This window comes from Oreochromis niloticus, linkage group LG7 (genome assembly GCF_001858045.2).
Source record: "Oreochromis niloticus isolate F11D_XX linkage group LG7, O_niloticus_UMD_NMBU, whole genome shotgun sequence".
In the NCBI taxonomy this organism is placed as follows: domain Eukaryota; kingdom Metazoa; phylum Chordata; class Actinopteri; order Cichliformes; family Cichlidae; genus Oreochromis; species Oreochromis niloticus.
This window is the reverse complement of record NC_031972.2, coordinates 22,779,905-22,800,714: the sequence shown is the minus strand read 5'-3', so window position 1 is coordinate 22,800,714 and position 20,810 is coordinate 22,779,905. Positions and strand designations below refer to the sequence as shown.

The 20,810-nt window shown below is 40.4% G+C and overlaps 1 protein-coding gene and 1 long non-coding RNA gene across 2 annotated transcripts; one reads left to right on the top strand and one right to left on the bottom strand.

The window, feature by feature from the left end:
• The first annotated feature begins 33 nt into the window (after positions 1-33).
• LOC112847382 (uncharacterized) lies at positions 34-20,810 on the top strand. Its single transcript, XR_003220897.1, has 2 exons — positions 34-3,971; positions 14,554-20,810. It is a non-coding gene; the product is annotated as an uncharacterized LOC112847382 (long non-coding RNA).
• Positions 11,190-12,775, bottom strand: LOC100702089 (apelin receptor B). Its single transcript, XM_025909045.1, has one exon. It carries the CDS (start codon positions 12,739-12,741, stop codon positions 11,671-11,673), a length of 1,071 nt encoding a protein of 356 aa, XP_025764830.1. The 5' UTR covers positions 12,742-12,775; the 3' UTR covers positions 11,190-11,670.

The window sequence follows — 20,810 nt, the reverse complement described above, 5'->3', positions numbered from 1 at the left end:
CTTGGATTAAGATAACGTAGTATAGCATGCAGATAAAAATAAATAATAAAACTAAATAAACTAAGCAGGTTACAGGTCTGTCCCTCATCATGTGAAGACAGATATATTGTATTGTATTTCAGTGCAATGTTCCCAGCTTCTTCACAAGGCAAATAATGAGCATTGTCATGTACTCCATTGTTCCCTGATAAAAGCTTTGCCACATGACTTTGGACATTGTTTTGAAGTTTGATTTTATGTCCATAACTGTGACTAAACCTTGAGCAGAGAAACAACTGCTCCAGCTGCCTGAAAGCTGCCCGACTGCATCTCGCTGTAGAGCAGGGCCTGAAGCATGAATGAAGATTCTTTATTCAGAAGCACCACTTCAGTTTGTCAGCTGCAGACAGGATCACAGGGAATTCATTTTACTGAGAGACTATACTGTAAAAAGAAATCACTCACAGTTTGGCTGATGTCAGTAATCTTTTCCAGTTTGCTTTAAGTGCACAGATTTCAAATTGAGTTTAGCTAAGCAGAAGAAATTTTCCTCAAAATGTACAGTTGTAAGTTTGCACAACTCATTAAATGAAGTTCATAAGAAACAAAACTGCCAACCTATAACACTAACATTCCTGCCTTTTCCAAAAATGAAAGAATTATAAGTCACTAATAGCAGCCTCACAGGCTAACTTCATATCTGCTCTTGCATAAAATGACCTCACAGGCACCAAACTGAAGAACCAATGCAAAAAGAAAACAAATATATGTGGAACAATCATCTTTTTTACCCTTATTTCATTCAATGTAACATCTTAAGTTGTTTTATCAAATGTTAGTTGTAAGCTTTCCAGAAGAAAGCATCTGCAATTGGCAAACAATGGGAAATGCCTGTGGGCACTTATTTTTGTAGTTATTTTGATGTTATACACCCCACCAACCAACCGGGAAATTCTACTTTTGAATTCTGCAGCAGATTTAAACTCAGGGCCATATTTTCATTTTCCTCTCTCATAACATCTCTGATTCAGGTTATCTCAGCCAAATTTATGAAGACACAAATCAAAGATGACTTTTTGCTAATGAAGCAAACTCAGCGGAGCTGCCATCACACCAACTATTTAAATTAAAACAGAAGTAGCAGCAGATCAATTAAACACTAAGAACATCAGGGGTTGATGCAATTTGATGCTTGTCCACAGATTAGATGCAGAGGCCCTTTTTGCTCGTATCAATTGCTTATCACAGAATCACAGCTCGGCTCATAGAGTGTGATGAAATGAGGGAGACTTGTAACACAGGAAGTGATCATTTATTTACAAAACATAATTAAATGAAGAGAACATGTTTGTCAGTGGGTCATTAGAGTAAAGCACGCATGGAAGTGTGGGAGTGTGCAGAGAGCAAAGGAAATCCGAGAAATCACGTTGCAGCCAAGCTGGTCCGAGCCAAAATGCTGGTGTCGGCTCCTCAGCGAGCCCCTGCAGAACAACAACCCAGTGCCTAAGGGGTCATCACAACTTTATACAAATTTGAATTTAGTTGTGACAATCCTGCAGTTGTATGCAACATGGGAAAGATTCTTTATTTAACATCTCCACTTTGAAACGTATTACTGTAAAACTGCTGCATGACCTAGTTAAATCAGAAGTCCCTTTTTAAAGACAAAACAGAGGCTTCTGGCACAACTTCACCTACTATCCAAACTGCATGGAGACGAACAAGGTCTGAAGAGGTCGAAGCTCCAATAACACATGTAGTATAAAGAGTACTGTTCTTTATACTACAAGTGTCGTTGGAGCTTTGACCTTTGACCTCAGATGTTTAAGCTTTGTTGTGCAAAATGATGCATGTGCAGAATATGACCCAGCAATTCATCTGAAAAGAGAAAGTTTCACTGTGCTCACCTTACATTTAAGTTCAACAACTGGATAGGAAAGAAGGTGGTCCAATGTAAAAGTGCTGTGTGGAAACTTCTTTAAAAACACATAAAAATCACACTGTTCACTCAATATTACTCAAAGTAGAGTATTTATTTTAGCCTTAAGACATGTCTGCACCCCAGAATCAGCACTTAACTTATTTTAAGCCTTACCTTAACCTTAAACAATGTCTTTACCCTAAAATCTAATGATTTACAATAATCGACTGGCTTTTTTTGTCTCCAAAAGGAAGCAGGGTCGCGTCAGTGTGACTGCATAAACAAAAACCTGTTTGTATAAACAGATTTATGTCCACACGACATGTAAAATGAGTCAGAACACACAGAAGCACAAACATACTGTGTGTGGCAGTGGATTGTTGGGAAAGAGTCCCTCCAGTGTGTGGCTGCAACAACATGCGACAGCTGGAAACTCTGATTTTGTTTTCGCTCTACGGATGAATTTGTTGGGAGTATTAAAGGTTTGTGATCTTCCCCTCACCTCACCAATGAAATGAATTAAAGCTGCAGCACATAGCCTCTCTGGATGTTGCTCTGATGTAAGTTCTTTTTCGATTTGATGCTCATCAACCGTTACCTGTAGCGCTTGTAATGCTCAAGTCAGTGCAGCTGAGCCTCTGAACTGGCTCAGTGCTGCACTGCGGGCGACAGTGCCTCCATTTAGGCTCGAGAGAGGGAAGGATGCACAATGGAGAGGATAGAGGAGAGAATGAAGGGACACTTTGTGCTCGGTGAAGAGGACGATCTCCTCTAAGACTCACTAACCCAAGATCCGGAGTCTCCCAAAGCTTGGGCACTTCCGCTCTTTCGGAAAAGACGTGTCTCCACTAGCGATAGCTGTCTTGTGTGAATGCTTTTGAAATGGCATCTCAGGAGAGACAGAGAAGAGGGACACATCCGATTTGCCACTTTAAGTCTTACATCTGCAGCTTACTCTATTGTAAACTCTGTTGTCTTCAATGCAGTACTGCTTCATTGTCATACATGCTCTTAGAGAAAGTAACTTTTCACATCGTGTGTCTGCTTCCTTAAAAATAAACTGCAGGAGAGTATGTAAAGCAGACAGGCCTCAGGTGGAGCTTGCAGGTCTTGCACAGGGCACTGAATGCAGAGAGATGCTTTTGAATGACAGGATATCCCAGTGCAGGAACTCCTACCTTGCCTACCCTCCTTTTAGTCTTCCTGCTCGGGCTGCTGACTCCTATCCTGTCCATGGGGTCTGTTAATCTCTCGGGACAGTACAGGGAGGAGATCTGGAATACCGGGTGGCAGGAAGCTGAGGGTCTTCCAAGACTCTCCAGGGGTCAGCATCTCATCCTACCACACTATTGCAAGACCAGGCTCAAGGTCTGGTTTACTGGCGGGGCCGCTAAGTTGCTATTGTTAGGCTCAAGGAGAAATGTGTGCACACTTCCTTTGACTATTTTCTGCTTGACCTGAATTATTGGGTTCTGATTTATGACACTTGGACACGTGTTTGTAGCACACAGAGTGCCTGATTTTTAAAGCAACACAATAGCTGTTTGTCACCCATTTATATGACATTGAATCAGTTGAAAATCTTCTTACTTTGCCATTAAGGAAGCAATTTGAATTTACTTGATAAAGAGTTGACCCAGTCTGCTGATGGACTGGGGTTGCATATTTCCACAGGGTTGTGTTTTCTCTGCATTTAAAGGTCACCTCTAAGGTCAATGATGGTAGGAAAGAAAGAAAGGAAGAAATAAAAAACTGTGTAGTGAATATTTGAACTATCGTGAAAAAAAAGGTTTATAATAATTATAAACTGTACACGTGGACACTATATAAGATACACCTTGCTCATAACAGCTTGGAGCCCTTTTTAGTAACAAAACTGCTTTAATTCTTCATGGCACAGATTCGACAAGGTGATGGAAACATACCCTGATAGATTTTGGTCCACACTGACGTGACAGGATCACACAGTTCCTGCAAATTTGTCTGCTGCACATCCATGATGGGAATCTCCAGTTCAATATCATTCCAGAGGTTCTCATTTGGATTGAGATCTGGTGACTGTGGAGGACATGTGAGTAGAGTAAAATCATTGTCATGTTCAAGAAGCCAATTTGAGATTATTTGATCTTTGTAACATGGAATGTTATCCAGCTGGAAGCAGACATTTCAAGATGGGTACAAGGCGCGATGGATCCATGCTTTCATTTCATTTATGCAAAATTTTGCTCATCATTCGAATATCGTAGCACAAACTGAGGTTCATGAGGCCAGACAACACTTTTCTAACCTTTTGTTGTCCACTATTGGTGACACACTGAAAACTGTAACCTCACTTTCCTGTTCTTAGGTGACAGCAGTGACACCTGGTGTGGTCTTGTGCTTCATAGTTTGAGATGTTGTGTGTTCAGAAATGCTCTTCTGCATACTTTGGTTATAATATGCTGTTATTTGAGTTACTGTTGACTTCCTATCAGCAGTGTAGCTTTCTTCTAATGTCTGACCTCACCCAGTTATTTTCAACCAGAGAACTACTGCTTACTGGATAATTTCTCTTTTTTTGGACCATTTTCAGTAAACCCTAGAAATAGCTGTGTGGGAAATTCCCAGTAGATCAGCAGTTTCTTAAAAACTCGGACCAACATATCTGACACCAAGAACTATGCCTCATTCAAAGTCACTTAAATCCTCTTTCTTCCACATTTTGATACTTGGTTGTCTTGACCAAGTACCAAAAGCACCGCCTGTCTCCTGTTCCTAACCTCATTTCCTTAACCTCAATGAAAATGCCATTGTAAAGAAAAGGAAAAGTGAGTAGGAGAATTGCTAAGGACTTAGGGAAAGAGAAGAGCAGTGTGCTAAGAATTGGAACAGTCCTCACGAGGAGTGTTGAGAGCGAACCCCACTTATTGTTCCTCAATGACACTCTTTTCATGAAAAAGCAGAAATGAATGAAATGAGCTTCTTTTTCTCAGCAGTGCACACGATGAGCAACTTCTTTCTGCTGAATTTGTAACAAGTGTTACTGTGTTAGACTGATGCCTGAATGTTGTAATGTGCTATTAAAACTAAGTGATGCACACATTCATCCACAAGCCACAGTAACATAGTAACTGGGATGGTAAATAATGTTTTGTCTTCTTCTGCACACCATACAGATCAGCTGTTCCACACAGATTTCAGGTTTATAGGGTCGAACAATTTGTACAGATGCAGTACTGATTCCCTCCATCCACTGATCCCAACTGAAGTAAGGTACTGTGGGTGGAAATCAGAGTTCACCCGAATGACAGATTAGACTGGAGGACCAGCAGTGAGGCTGTGTACAAGGTCTAAAGTAAGCAGGGGCAGCATCAGTGCCAGAGATGCCAAAAAGAAGAACAAATTAATCTGCAAGGTTAGAAGAAGCACTCGTGAGAATTTGGAGGCGTTTGAGTGAGTGAGGGTCAGAGGTCACTGAACAAACTGCTCACCATCATGGACAACCCATCACACCTGCTCAATTAAACCTTTGTGAAGCAGCAGAGCTCCTTCTCCCTCTAACTGATTCAACCATGAAGAACACTTAGGGAAACCTTTCTATGGTTCTCTCTGTAAAAATGTATAATAACTTCATTATGTGACAGGATCAATACAGTATCTGTCTATCTCTCTATGTATAATTTTCTGTGAAACCATACAGTTCAGAGAGCTGTGAGCCGGAAGAGGAAGGGTGATCCAGAGTAAGAATCCAGTGAAATATTTGTGTCGCCTCTAACAGTTTCCTGTAATAACATTTTAAAAATACACAATATCAAAAATACAGTACTGCAATTTTATTTATTTGGAGATAAGGTCAGGTTGAATAGAAATGTACAGTTTAGTGAGAAGGCAATACTTTAGAAATATATTGTCAACTCTTACAGAATTTGTAATCTTTTTTGTTATTTTCAATGTGTAGTGAAAGAATTATAAATGTATGAATTGCTCATATTTCCTACCGTAATATCCGTTAAAAAAAGTGCAACAACAACAACATTGTGGGTGCGGCTAGCTTGATTGTCACTGTATGACCCCAGTTATGATAAGATCGTTGTGGTTAAAACCAAACTGTGTGTTTGCAATATGGCTTTTCCCTGATCTCGACGCTGATACTCTGCGCTCCTATCTGACTGAGAAGTTGGGTGAGTCCGTGACATGTCGGAAAATTGACACTGCCCACAAATGATTTGGATCATTTCATGTTACTGCTGAATGTGATGACGTAAAGGATATGTATTTATGTTCGCCGCTATTTTGAGGCTCGTAGGCCTAAGAAGAGCAGAGGCAGCGGAGTCACTGCCGTCACAGGGAGGACTGGGGTGCAGCGGCAGTGCACTGAGTCAAACACTGGTTATTCTGAAGCAGCACAGGGCGGCAGCTTTCAGTGGGGTGCACATGGCACGCTGAGATAAATGAGTATTAATATTGTCTCTTTTAATGGATAAACTCTTGGTGTTCTGTAATATATTGTGTGCCCAAGAAACGTTTCTATCTAAGCAAGATCTAGAAAAAACGAACTGTTTGCACAAAGACTTTCATGGCGTTGGTGAATCTACCTCTGATCTGAGCTCCAGGGTGGTTCGTGGGAGAATCTCTGGTGGTGTTGCTACACTCTGGCACAAGATGTATGATCAGCTGGTGAATGTTGTCAGACTGAAATTTGATTGGGCTTTAGGAATTGAGATTATTGGCCAAGATAGAAAGTTTACTATTCTAAATGTATATGTGCCCTATGAGTGTCCCCAGAATGAGGTTAGGTGTCTTAATAGACTGTCCTGTGTCATGTCTTTCATTCAGGACATTGACTCCACTTGTGTATCCATTGAATGCGGATGTATCTGATGGTAGATCTTAATTTGCAAATCATTTACTGCAGTGCTGCTCTGATACTGGCTTGACTCTCTCTAGTAAAGTCTTTTTGTCTGATAATAGCTGCACATATATTAGTGAAGCATGGCACACAACATCATAGCTAGATCATTGTATTTGCAGAGCTGATGCTCATGACTCTTTATGAGCATTAATTATGATCTTGCTCTTACTGATCATGTGCCTGTGTCTTTAACTCTAAATCAGTCTGACTTCCTGCTTATTAAGATTGAGCTACCAAAAGATGCATCTGCATGTTATGATGTCAACTGTAAAATCCCCCAACATGGGGCTGAGTTGTGTTCCTTCGATGTGAATATTGTGGAGTCCCTACTTGTGCTGAGCAGTTCATTGTCTAAGACTAAGACGTATAAAATTAAATCAGGCTGCAAGTTACGTGCAGAGGAGCTTCATGCTGAGGCCAGAAGGTCCTTTAAGGCTTGGGCAGAGTCAGGGCGGAAACATCCAGCCCTCTATTTGACCATAGGAAACACACAAATGCTAAATTTAAGTATGCTCTCCGTTTTATTAAAAGGAATGAAGTGTTAAGACATCTTTTCCAGCTAATGTTGATGGTGTTAGTGGCTCTGAGGAAATTACTCGAATGTGGCAGAAACATTACTGTGATCTATTGAGTTGCCATTTTTGCAGTGGATGAAATTGATAATAAGGAAGATGTTGTAGTGTTATAACAAGAAATTTATGATGCAGTTAGGACATTAAAAGACTGTAAGGCATGTGGGATGGATAAGATATCTGCACATTTGAAATTTGCTAGTAGGAAACTTTCTCCTTTGGTTGCTTTTTGTTTCACAGGATTCATAGTTCATGGTATTCTGCTGGATTCAGTTGTTGCTGTTATGTTTGTACCTGTTATTAAGGACAAAGTGGGGAAAAATGCATTTGATTGTGTAAATCATGAAAAGCAATTTTATAAGTCATACAACAGAGGGGTTCCTAAATCTTTGGTTAGAGTTCTGTCCTTCTCGTATGCCCGTCAGTCCGTGCACATAAAATGGGTTTACTGTGTGTCTGCCCCCTTTTTATGTGAGGAACGGGCTTAGACAGGGGAGTATTCTGTCTCCTCTTTTGTTTAATGTTTATATGGATGATTTGTGAAAGCTGTTAGATGACTGTGTAACAGGTTGTGTAGTTGGTAATACCATATAGTGCTGGCCTTCAACAGTTATTGAGGGCATGCTCTCAATGTGGTCTAGAGTTCGATATTCATTATAACGGCAAGAAGAGGAATATTTTTATTGACAAAAGTAAGAAGGACCAGAATTTAGTTATTCCTGAATTCTCTCTTAAAGTGTGTACTCCAATTAAATATTTAGGTCATTACATATCTCATGATTTGTTGGACGGTATAGTCATTTTTAGACAATGCTGCTTAATGTATGCACAAGCAATGTTGAGCTGTAAGTTTGGTATGTGCACTGTTCCAGTGATTGTTGGACTCGTCAAAGCCTTTTGCACTCCAGTGTACACTGCTCATTTGTGCAAGAGCTACAGAGAAAGCAGTATGCGGAAACTCACTGTAGCATATAATAATGGAATGAGGTTGATGCACAAGTTGCCAGGGTGGAGCAGTGCAAGCCAAATGTTTGTTAGTGTTGGAGTACCTATCTGTTGTGCTATAATTCACAATCTGATGCACAGTTGTATGTGTAGGGTAAAGGACTCCAGAAACAGTATAATTACATCTCTGACTGACCCTGCACTAAGTTCAGTTTATTCAAAGTTATGGAATCACCGGCATTATAGCCTCTGTGTAATTTTGTGATATTGTGGAATTTGTTTTACATTTTCTTTTTTTTTTATGCATTTTGTATGTATTTTTTTATTTGCTATGGGCCTGTGTGTATCTTTAATAAAGTGAAACTAAACTAAATTCAGACTTTGGTTTCAGGACTTAAGGGCAAAGAAATTCTTCTCGTTAAAACTGTTGAATGACTCTTTGGCTGGTTTTCATTTTCTCGGTAGCACATAGGCATGTATGGTTATGAATGTACATAATTATTGGTAATTTATTTTATACACCATAGCTTCGATTTTTTCCCCAGACAGGACAGCTACTGTCCATCTTAGCGCAGGCATGAATGCACCTTTAAGCTGCAGAAAGCTGTGCTAATTGTCAGGTTTTCTCTGAGATTAAAAAAACAAATAACTCCATGTTTGTGTTTATCCTAGAACGTACTGTCCCGGTTGTATATGATTCATTTGAGTGGGAAATGAAGGCTGTTTCTGCTCTCGGGATTCCCTGCGGCAAGCCTGCTTCCAGTCTAGACATGCTTAATTCACACTCACTGTAATTACAGGAGAATGAAAACATTGGTGTAATAATTCCTGAATAGTCATGTCAGTCACCCAATCAAAGGGAGTAATTCTCTTTTCTCTGGTGTAGTTTAGCAAATCTGTAACATGAACATGTGAGCTTCATAAATCCTGGAAACCCATGAAAATAATCTGAGCAGATTATGTTTCACAGCTAGCTTTCACTTTGATGCTGTGGAGGATAATGTGACTGGCCATCTTGTAAAACAAAATAGCCATTGCATGAGACTTTGAAGTTTCACTTAGAAATATTTAGCTGCACTGGCTCGAGTATATAGTTTGTCCTTAGTTAATTTGCACCTGGATGTTTGTCCCAGTTTGAAAATGTTAAGACTGAAAATTGACAAAAAGCTCAAGATGTTTGCGCTCGTCCTCTAGACTAAATTCGGATAAAGATTTTTCTTGCATGTCTGTGTGTGTGTGTCGTGGCTCAGAAGAGATTAAGGAAAACTGAGACTGTGACTGAGAAGGCAGAGCGAGTGTGGCTGCAGCTGTTGAAGTTCCTTCTTTTAAAATAACAAAGTCTTTTTCGACTTTCCCAAACTGAAGTCACAGCTGCAGTTTTCCTCCTACAAGAAATTCAATTTGGTCACATTTACCCAAAATACAGTCACATGTTTGTGTAAAAAGAAAAGTAAACCTGAGAATTTTTACAGTGTAATATGGTATTTTACTTGTGGTGAGTGCCAAAACTCATCGGAATGTAAATGTTTAAGTTAAAATCATTAATTTAGTCGTTTTGTAGCTGTATTTTATTATTTAATGTTTAGATATTGACTGGTGTGAATGCATCTGTTGTTTAGGTATCGACTATTATGAGTGCAACTAATATAGCAATTAAGATCTCAGTTCCTCTCCAAAAGTTTTGCTGCAACAAAGCTGATATGTTACCATAGTAAAGATTTTTTAAAAAGGCAAGAAACTGAGTTCAGGGTTCATGAGAGAAATATCACTATAAAGGTTATACTGTGCTGTACTGTATGGGTTTCTGTGCTATATAGAAGAGTATAGTAGGTATATTTTGAAGTAAGAGCTCAAGGCTAAAGGAAATCCTCCTCCCAGTTCTTTACTACAATTTCCAACAGTGTCACCTTTAAATGTGGTGTTCAGTCTTAACTGATTTAGACAAAGCTCTGCTTCATCTAAGGTTTTTACAAAGAGACGGCAAGTCCACTACAAATTAGTAACCCAGGATTAATCCAATCCCCGAGTCTCCCCGCTGTCACTGATTTTATCCTGTAAAAAGCTCATTAGAGTCCAAATTGGTTATTCCTATTCTGAATTAAAGCTCAGTGTGCTACCACATTAATATTGATATCTACCAAAATAATTCAGATGCATTTGGGATACACAGCAGCACGGATTACGAGTGAAGTTTTGGTAATTAACACTTAAGATCCTACTCTGTCTGGGACGAAGCCAAATGCCGTGTGGTTGATCCCATTTGTGCTCACTGATTAATTTGGGGAGAATTGTAAGAGAAGAAACAAACACGCCTGAAGAGGGAAACAGAAGACCGACGTGCATTTCCTCCAGACATACTGTATGCTTTGATTTCGGCCCCCCGAAACACAATAGGAGGGAAGGCTGCCTCCTCTGAGCAACTCACCAAACAGGAAGACGCGTATTCACTGGATTGGAGAAAATACATTCCACAAGATATCACAGCAGGGTATAACAAAGTGAGAGAGAGCGAGAGAGACTGGGGGTTTTTTCCCTTCAAAGCACCGGCTTTTAATTACAAATCATAGACATAAATTCAAAAAATAATGTATATTCACAAAAATGGGTTTTATGTTGTTACTAGTGAACAAATTCATTCATATTCAAAGGCAGACACATCAGAGCCTGTCGATACAGCCACCTTTTAATCGGGGCTTTCTGCAACTAGAAAACATTTGTCAGCTGCCATCTGTCTGTCTGGTCTGTCCACCCCCCCAACCTCTTACTCTACTCTTATCAGACTCAAACACCTCTTGCTGACTAACTCACACCCCCACACAGACGTAGTCCTGCTGGCTGCGGTGCAGATACTGATCAGTCAAGACAGATTTCAAGAGCACAGTTTCTAATATGTCACACCTCCACCTCAAGAGTTTATTAATAAAAAACAGGAAAGGGAGGGGGAAATTGCATGGTCATAATCAACCTAATATAGTTTCCCATGACTTGAGAACATGATTTGAGACTTCATAGCTCAGTACTTTTGCAGAAAGTCCACAGGAGAAGACGAACTGATGAGTATATCAGTTTTAATAAAAGTACATTCCCCTTATTTTTAAATGAGTCTCTCTTATGTAGCTCAGTTTCAGTGCTGCTGAAAAAAAGAAAAAGAAAAAAAAGAGTCTAGGGTTTCGGTGTGGTCTGACACCAAAACCACAAGCCTTCAGTCAATAGTCCAGAGCGAGAGCAAGCAAAGGTTACACCCCGAAACTGGCTGCTGCTGGACCATAAACAAGCACTCAGTACTGGAAACTTTTGATTCACCTACATTGTTCTGCAGTGTTCATTTTGACCCCAGCGTGCCTCTGGGTGTTAATCCATAGTCACACCTTTGTGGCTAGAGACTGAATCTCTGTCTTCTGCGAGGACAGGGAGCTAGCCGGGCTCGCATGCAGGAACTTCTTCAGGTTGAGTAGGCACAAGCACTGGGATCTAAAGCGCAGGTCGAAGAAGGCGTAAAGGAAGGGGTTGAGGCAGCTGTTGACATAAGCGAGGCAGGTGGCGTAGGGGTGAGCCAGCAGGAGGAAGCGCAGGAAATCACAAGTGTCGGGAAACAAGTCCAGGTAGGTGAGTGCGTCAGCGCTCTTCAGGATGTGGAAGGGCATCCAGCATGCAGCAAACACCACAACCAGTGTGGTGATGATCTTCAGCAGGCGTCTCTTGCGCTGGTCTTCTTTGCGCAGGGTGTTGAAGTGGCGGTTGACGGTGCAGCCGATGAAGCCGTAGCACACCATCATTGCCATGAAAGGTAGAAGAAAGCCCAGAGCGGAGGATGAGATGCTGAGGCCGGCAATCCACAGGTTCTCCTGCTGTTTCTGTGTCACCACCAAACTGAAGTCCATGGCACAGGATGTGCGGTTGGTTTCTGCATCGTACTTGGTGGTGCGGAAGACGAGAGTCGGAGCGGCCAGTATAACAGACAACAGCCAGATGGCTATCAGGGAGCCTTGCATCTGACCCCGGCTGCGCAGCTGGTTGCTGGATAAGGAGTGGACGATGGCTAGGTAGCGATCAAAGCTCATGCAGGTGAGGCAGAAGACACTGGCGTACATGTTGAGCAGCACCACGTAGCTGCTTATCTTGCACAGAGCCACTCCGAAGGGCCAGTGGTAACCCATGGCTGTGTAAACAGCCCAGAGAGGTAGCGTGACTACAAAGGTGAGGTCGGCCAGGGCCAGATTTCCGATGTAGACGTCAGCAGCTCGCCGTTTGCCTTGGGCTCTCCACACGGTGAAGATGACCACTCCATTGCCAGAGAGGCCGAGGATGAAAATGAGCATGTACAGTACTGGGATGACAGAGTATGATGGCGTCCACTCTGAGTAGTCACACATTGAGGAGTTGTCTGACTCCTCATAGTCCTCGTAGTACTCGTAGCCCACAGTTGTCTCCATAGTCACCCTTTCCTCTTTTCTTATCCTTATTTTTCTTTAAAAAAAATTGAGAACGGGGTGAAAAAAAACCCCCACTTGGTTCACAGCAGCTGACAGCACTCAAGTCTGTTGCTGTGTGTGAATTCTGCTTCCACTTATATACCCCCACCCGACTCGCACCCTCCCACTGCCCTCCTCCTTCCTCCTTTGCATACACCCCCTTCTCTCCACTGACTGCCACACTAGCTAATACACCGTGAAGTAACTTCATTAAAGCCTGTCAAAGTTTTATATATTTACAGGTAATTTTTCACTTTTGTGCACAAAATATTTTCAACATGAACAGAATTCTGGAGGCAAACTTAAACTGTGCAGACTCTCAGACAGAAAAGCAGCAAACAAAACCACCAAAGAACTACAAATTTGACTCCCCCTGTAGTTTAAAAGTGCAAAAAATGTCTTATAAAATTCTATACAGGAAATAAAAATGAAGTAATTATGAGCAAAGAAAAGCAAAGACACAAAAAAAACTTGTAACATTGTTCTTTTTTTGTGCATTTTTTGTACTTTAAAAAAACAAAAAAAACAAACAAAAAAAAACACATTTCCCATATTCAGTTTGTACAAAAAAAACAAAACAAACAAACCTAAAATCTAACTTACAAATATAACATAATTAATGAAAGTTCATCAGATAAACAGACATGTTTGGACAGGACCTCAGAGTTACACCTGGGCACAGCAAGTTCCTTAAAGTGGCCAATTTTCATATCAATAGAGAGTCGTTCTGGTAGTGGGCGATCCTGATTACCCGAAACCCGAATAAGAAACTGAAGGTTTTTTACCTGGATTTTGTTTTGTTTTGTTTTTATCTTGCCAGTACATGCTCAGACATGTGGAGCCACAAAATGGTTTTGGTCTGTTGAATTAAAGGACACAAAAACCGTTAAAACAGGCAAAGATTTCAATCACAGCCTTAATATTACCTTTGAAGATAAACTAAAAGATAGATTCTGCAATTTATTTGAGATGAATTTTTATTTTGCTGGAGATCTATATTTATAAATGAAAAAAATAAAAACACAATAGTAATACTAATCATCTATTTTAAAAATAAATGCTAAAAAGTGCCTCTGTAAGCAGCAAAACTTACAACCAGTGTGAAACAAAAGACACAGTAGCCACCGTGGGTGGTACAGGTGCTGCTAATGACATTAATCAAAGTTCTGTTAGGTGCAGAGCTTTAATCAACACCATTAGTAACACCTGTGTTTACCTACAGTTTCATGTCTGAACGTCTTCCAATCCTAAATTTTGGAAACTTGGATATACATTTGTATAGGGTGACCACATCCCAATGTGGGACAAACAGTGTTTGTGTGGGACAAAGTGGGACATGTTTATATTGGGAAGCAGTCAAATGAAATTTTTAAATGCAACTTTTTGGCAACTTTATATTAAGAATGATAAAAAAGCTGAAGTTTGTTCTTAGGGTCTCATGTGAAAGTCTTTATATATATTCACAGTATTCTCTGTGATTTCATGGTTACTTCAGTTGCTGCTCTGTCTTTGGGTTTCAGTAGAAATGCAGCCATAAATTATCATTTTTGAGTCACATCTGTCAATTTTAGAAATTCTTAGCCAATTATGACACACACACACACACACACACACACACACTATGTCACTTCATATCATGTTTTCCCTGTGTGAAATTGAAAAACAACTCTGGTGACCCTGCATTTATTTAAAAATCAACCCTCAATTCCTCTTGAGAAAAAAAACAAAGCAAATTAAAGTCTTCTTCTCTTCTTTGCTGTTTTGCTGGCCCAGGTGGAACATCTCAGTCTTCAGTCGGCTCCGTCTCTCAGCACAGTGGCAGCAGTGGCGCCAGGGCACAGACCTTTAGACACAACTACTGTATCACTCAACAATCTTCCTCCACTGATCCCTTCCTCCACCACTCCACCATGCTTCGCCTGTCCTCTCCTTAGTCATCCCCCTCTTCCTCTGATTATGAAGATGAGGATATATTCCCATCTCCCGTCCTTTCACCAACATCATTTACTGTTACAGAGCTGTTTGTTGTTGCCAATTATTGTGATGTGTTGTTAGCTTGCGGTACTGGGTAATCACAGTGATGTGACTGCATTTGTGTTGCCTCCACATTGTGAGCCTTGATTGTCCATCCAGCTCTTTGTTTTTTTTTGGTCTGAGTTCATTGGGCAGAACAGGAAAACAGCAAAGCAAAGTGAATCAAAGCAAGCTTCCTTCTTGTACTCTGGTGGGACAGAAGTCTGTTTTTAGCTGTTTGTTGACAGAAATGTGAACATATAGTTGAATAAAACACCAGACCTCGATAATCAGCCCGCCACCCACTCACTTTTCCCAAAAATAAAACCCTTGTTATGCTTTGTAGAGGAGTTTTGGGAAGATGAAATTTTTTTTTAAAAAAAGTCTCCTTTAAAACACATCAAGACAGAATCTGTGAATCTTGTGTGATGCATGCATTTCTTGAGACCACAAAAAAAGTATTTTTTCCTTCTATTTTTATTCTTGAAGGTTGGATACTGAGTAACTCCATGCAGACCATCGACTGCTTCACTTAATCACATCAGAGCCTGTTTCCACAATGTCCAGCTCTTGTTTTTCCTCTTTAATTGGCCACCTGTGTGTGCCGTACTGTTTGTTGTTGTAGTCCACTCTCATGTGTGGCCTTGTGCTGTAAACCACATGCCATGAATGCACAAAGATGCTCCTTGTGTTTTGCCTTTTCTTCAAGCACTTTAAGGCATTTCACTCTTAATCCCAGCCCTTCGCTCAGCTGTCATCCGCCACAAAGACATAAACACACGCTACGGTGGAAGTGTGTCTGCAGGGCTGCAGAACGCCTCTCTGATCTTTTATCGCAGCCTCGTGTGTTTGCGTGTTTATGGACCTCTTTCAGTGATACTTATAGCGCTAGAGGAGCATGAGGTGTGTGTTCTCTCTGTTTAGGTGTGTGTGAGAGTTGGTGGGGGTCTGACAGTTGTTTGATGTGTGTGTTAAGTTGTCAGACCACATGCACACCAGCACCCCCGCCTTCCCCCACTTTACCAAGGCAACTGTCTCCGCAAAGGCTTTATTTGTGTTCTGACGAACTCTGAGTCAGACTCGTGTGGAAAAGTCATGATATTGCCCGTCTGATACAAACACCCGAGAGCAGTTTCACAGCCCTGATGATAAAATCACCCCTGAGGAGATACTGATCAGCACCGGTGATATTAGCAATTCAATTACAGCCTGATATCCACTTTTAATTATGAGAAACTCATTAAAGCTAACACTTGAGTCGCTCCTGGAGAGCGAGACCATTTGGGTGTCATTCTGGTCTTTTAAGCAGAGACGCTGGGGTGATTGACACCAAGTTGTTACCAACAGGGTGGAAGTTTATGCATAAATATTTCCGCAGAGACTACAGAGCTTTACAGCTTTACATTTGTTTGGCTGAACCAGTGTTGAGCTCATCTTTTAAGAAGTGATTACCTTGCATAGACTTGTGGCAGCTGGTGCCCAGTCGCCCTGCCAGACTGTGGGTGGGGAAAAAAGTTTTCCTCTGTAGCTTTTCTCTTGCAGATGATACAGAGTAAAACGATCAAACTTTTTTATTTTGGATGTCTCACTTGAGTCTTGCATAGCTCTACTTTAAGTTATTGTTATATTTTTATTTTTTTAAAAAGAGCAGCAGTTAACATTGCTGCTTCAAAGCAGAAGGATCCTGGTTTTGAACATCCTGGTTGTTCCCCCAACTCTCTCTGTGACATTTGCATGTTCTCCCTTGAGGTAGTCAAGCTTCCCCCCACAGCAGAAAAACATGCATGTTGAGGTATTCTTGTGATTGTAAATTTGCCATAGGTGTGGATGTTAGGGAGTGTGGTTGTCTCTCTATGTTATCCCTGCAATGAACTGATGGCCTCTCCAGTGTGTAACTTAGACTCCAGCCATGCCTCCCGAATTTAATAACTGGGTGATGGATTATTATTTTTATTATTAACAGAAACAAATCATTGTTGATTCCAGACTCTTTGTGGGATTTGTTGACAAAATGCAAACTGTATTACTGGAACAGATGATATCCTCAGTGACACATTTGGTCCAGATACAGCAGGATGGCACAGAAGCTATGAGTACTGAATACATAGATTTTCTTATCTTCTATTTGTCCTCCTCACATTTAGCACTGTTTCAGTTGTTTTTCGTTTTCACTGGCATAATGAATACATGACGTATAGTACTTGGAGAACAATTATATTAAATAAAAGGTCACAAAAGATCAGGGAATAGCCATGCTGCAGCACCCGAGCTGTGTAAATACTAATACTGCGCTTTCTTGTTTCCTTGCAGCACACGTGCAAGAGGTCAGAGGATTTTTTTCTTTGTGCACTTTTGACCTGCGTGTCATTCAGATATCAAGAAGAACAGCAGCTAATCTCAACAACAGGTCAACCCACTGCAGACTTGTTAGTGTTTTCTGTTTGTAGGTCATCTGGCCGGGACAGTCTGTTGATAGAAATCTTCCTGCTTTCCAAAGTGTTGCTGTCTTCTGAGCCAAGATAGAAATATTTATCAAATACAAATCCGAGGACAAGACAGGAAAATCCTGAATATTTTTTTGTTTTTATAAATAACTCAGACTTGCACTCTGGATCGCTCATGAAAATAGAATATTTACAGAGAGCGTCTCCTCGTCTCTCAAGCTGAGAAGAGTTTTGATCATAAACAAAACGTGATGAGCTAATTGGTGATTTATAGAAGCACTGTTGCAAGGCAACAGCGCCTTGTTTACAGCCACAGAGCGCTGTATCAGTGCATTTTCATTTCCTGTCTGCCGCAGGATAATGACCTATAAGGAGGTTTGTTTGTTTGGTGATGGTAGGAAACAGATACAGCATATAATAGTGAGAGATGTACAGTAACTCGTACCGCCCTTGTTTACAAAGACACAGAAGTATGAGATGTGACTGTGTCGTCTTCAGGTCACAGCCTTGGTGAGCAAACCTGCTTTGCTCAGAGTATTTATTTACTTATTTAATAGAGCTGACTCTGTTTAGAAGACGTGAACGTGACGATGTTTACTACTCACTATTGGTTTGAGTGTTGAAGTCTTTTGAAGCTGCAGACTGGAGTTGTATTATGCATGCTGCAGGATTTAGCCTGCTCAGTTTGTTGCTAATATGGGGGGATGGGTGAGGACATGGGGACGGGACCCTCTGAAAGTTTTTAAGGCATCAGGTAGATAGGAATTACAGATTACAACTGCAGTTACTGACTATGCAAAGCTCAAATAGTAACATTACAGGAGTGATGAAAGATGAAGTAACTGATATTAGTTAGCAGCAGGTGCAAGCTGTATGTATACAACAAGAAGGTCTATATAAAACTGAACAAATAACTGAAAAACACTAGCTGTAGTCCATCTATGAGGTGCAATGTACAGAAGTTTTCATGCAATCATCATCGGCACGAATGTTAATGTGAATGGTAATTTTAGGGTTTTTATTAATTTCTTGTAACTGTTCTTTTTTCCAGAGTAGAATGATTCTATAGCACACATCTTTCATCTGCACAGGCTCAAATATATACATACGGCCCCAGAGCATGATGGTACCACCACCATGCTTAACAGTTGCTCGACTGCTCTTAAGTTTGAACGCCTCACCTTTACTCCTATAAAGATACCTCTTGTCATTGTGAACAAAAACTCTTTGTCTCACCAATCTTACTTAAAGTACTTAAAAGAGTACTTAAAAATTCTCAAAGGTGTTTCTTATCAACATCACCCAAGATTGCTCATTTTGGCTCTACCATTGTGGTCTCAGTGAATTAAAACAATAGCTAATGGGCTTGCCTTCTGGACATAGGCTGTATTAGACATGTCAAATACCTTTAAACCACCCGTCTTCCACTTGTGTTGGGCAGAAAAAGAAAAACATAGTGGATTTACTGATAGCAGACTAAGTGGCAACTGAATCTGTAGCTGTGTCATTAACTGGCAGTTATGCATGTGAATGTTATGTGTTGAGGGAGAGGATGCATGCAGATTTGACGATCCAAACCGTTTGGGAACAATAGAGATAGGACCAGTGGTTCCCTGCAGTAAAACCCACAGTTACACATCCTTCTTCCTGCAGGGATCATCCAGCAGGCAGGAAAACTTTATCGTCTGCATTCCTTCGCCTTATTTTTCTTCTTCTTCTTCTCGATGGAAGACCAATGTTATCCACAAGATCACTAGGTAGCCTAACAACTGTGTGAACTATTCCAAATGAACCTCAAGGGTTTAGTAAGTGTTTGAGTCTTTTATCCCTCACATGTAACATGAACATTTTTATAGATTTTTATGGCTGTCCAAACTTCACAGAGTTTTTGAAACACAAGCCTCTGGTTTAGTTTCAAGGTTGAGAAATGGACACACACACACATCCACAAAATCCTGCATGTTCATAAAATTACACCCATGCTGCACTGGATGCAATACAATAAGCTATTGTAACCTCAAACCAGAGGTCTTGATGGACATGTGCTTTTGCCATTAGTTCAAAATTATAAAAGGCTATGAGGTCACTTGCTGGCGTGTGTTAACACGTACATCCCTTGCTCTCTCTCTCTCTCTCTCGGTCTCTCGAGTGGACACACTTATACTCACACAAAGCAAATATTAAGACAAGAATATAGGCTCTCTTAGTGCCTGTTATTAGTTTTTTTTTTTTACTGTTATTGAGAATTTCAGTATTTGAAGGATGCTCCCATTAGTTCCCTACCACTGTATCCTATGTGCACTATGCACTTACTTGTGTAGCATGAATTTCTACAGATTAGTGTGGCCCCAAAACATTGCGAGAGGAATGATAATCACAGCATTTAACTGTCTGACACTTTTATACACATAAAATGAAAATGTAAACTCAATGCTCCTTCGCTAACTACTGGTTGATGATGTATCCTCCTCTTATGCTGTGGTCAGATTGTCCACTTGTTCACTCACTCATCCACTAGTGTTTGCTACATAGTGGGGAACACGTGCAGACAGCTGTTTATAGATTTCAGACCCTACTTGGACGTACTAAAGTTGCATAATTATCCACCTGATATTTCTAATTATTTCTGTTTCTGAAACACTGACAGACGATCTGCACCACATTTGAAGCTACAGACGCCTGAAGATTATTTTTGAAAACGTACATGTTGTAAGCGACTTATATCTCTCCACATTTATATAAAAATAATAACATATATATGTGCACAGACGCTTGTTACAATATAATTGAAAATAAAGATGGTAACTGCTTGGGGTTGCTACTTTTTTTAGGCAATGTCTTACATATTACTTGTCATTTTAAAAAAGTGTGTTACGTAAAGCATTACATTACTTATTAGCTTATTAGCTTCCTTTAGTACAGTACTGTGCAAAACTCTTGATGATGTGCTTTTGTGACAGCCTGTGAGTGCAGAAAGTAGTGAACTTAAAATAAAAAAGAACAAAGAAATCCTCTGAAACTGGTCAAGTACAAGGACTGGACTGAAAATGGGTGAAAATGCAACCAATGTCCAACGGAAAACACATCACATAATTAAGAGTTAACAGTATAAATGTTGGGCTACAGTCCCTCATACTGGCCACAATCTCTGTGAGGACACATAGAACACCTATTATTTGATTTTTAAGGATTAACTCAAAGCTGTTTTAAAGTTTTAAAACAACCCAAAGAACACTTCACAGAGAGTGCTGTAGCCGCTGTAGCTGCTGCTCTACTACAGAAGAAGGTACTAATAGAAATGAAGGGTTCAACCGCACAAGTCTGACTCCTTGGCTGTTTAACGTAACTCTGGGTTAGCTAGGGTTGTTAGCTTTGTATTAGCATGCTGTTTTTGTAGAAGCTTGTACTGCTGTGTTACTTTCTGGGAGGTCGCTAATTGCATATAAAAACTGTGTACAAGTACAGCTACAACAAGTATACTGCACTGAAGCTGAGCCAGAATACTGCTTTGTGTCTAAAAATAAGATCCATCTATTCATGCAGTTATTTAAAAATATTATAACTGCTTATCCA

Excerpts from the sequence above, each read along its gene's own strand:
- LOC100702089 (XM_025909045.1), bottom strand. The coding sequence starts at position 12,741 with ATGGAGACAACTGTGGGCTACGAGTACTACGAGGACTATGAGGAGTCA.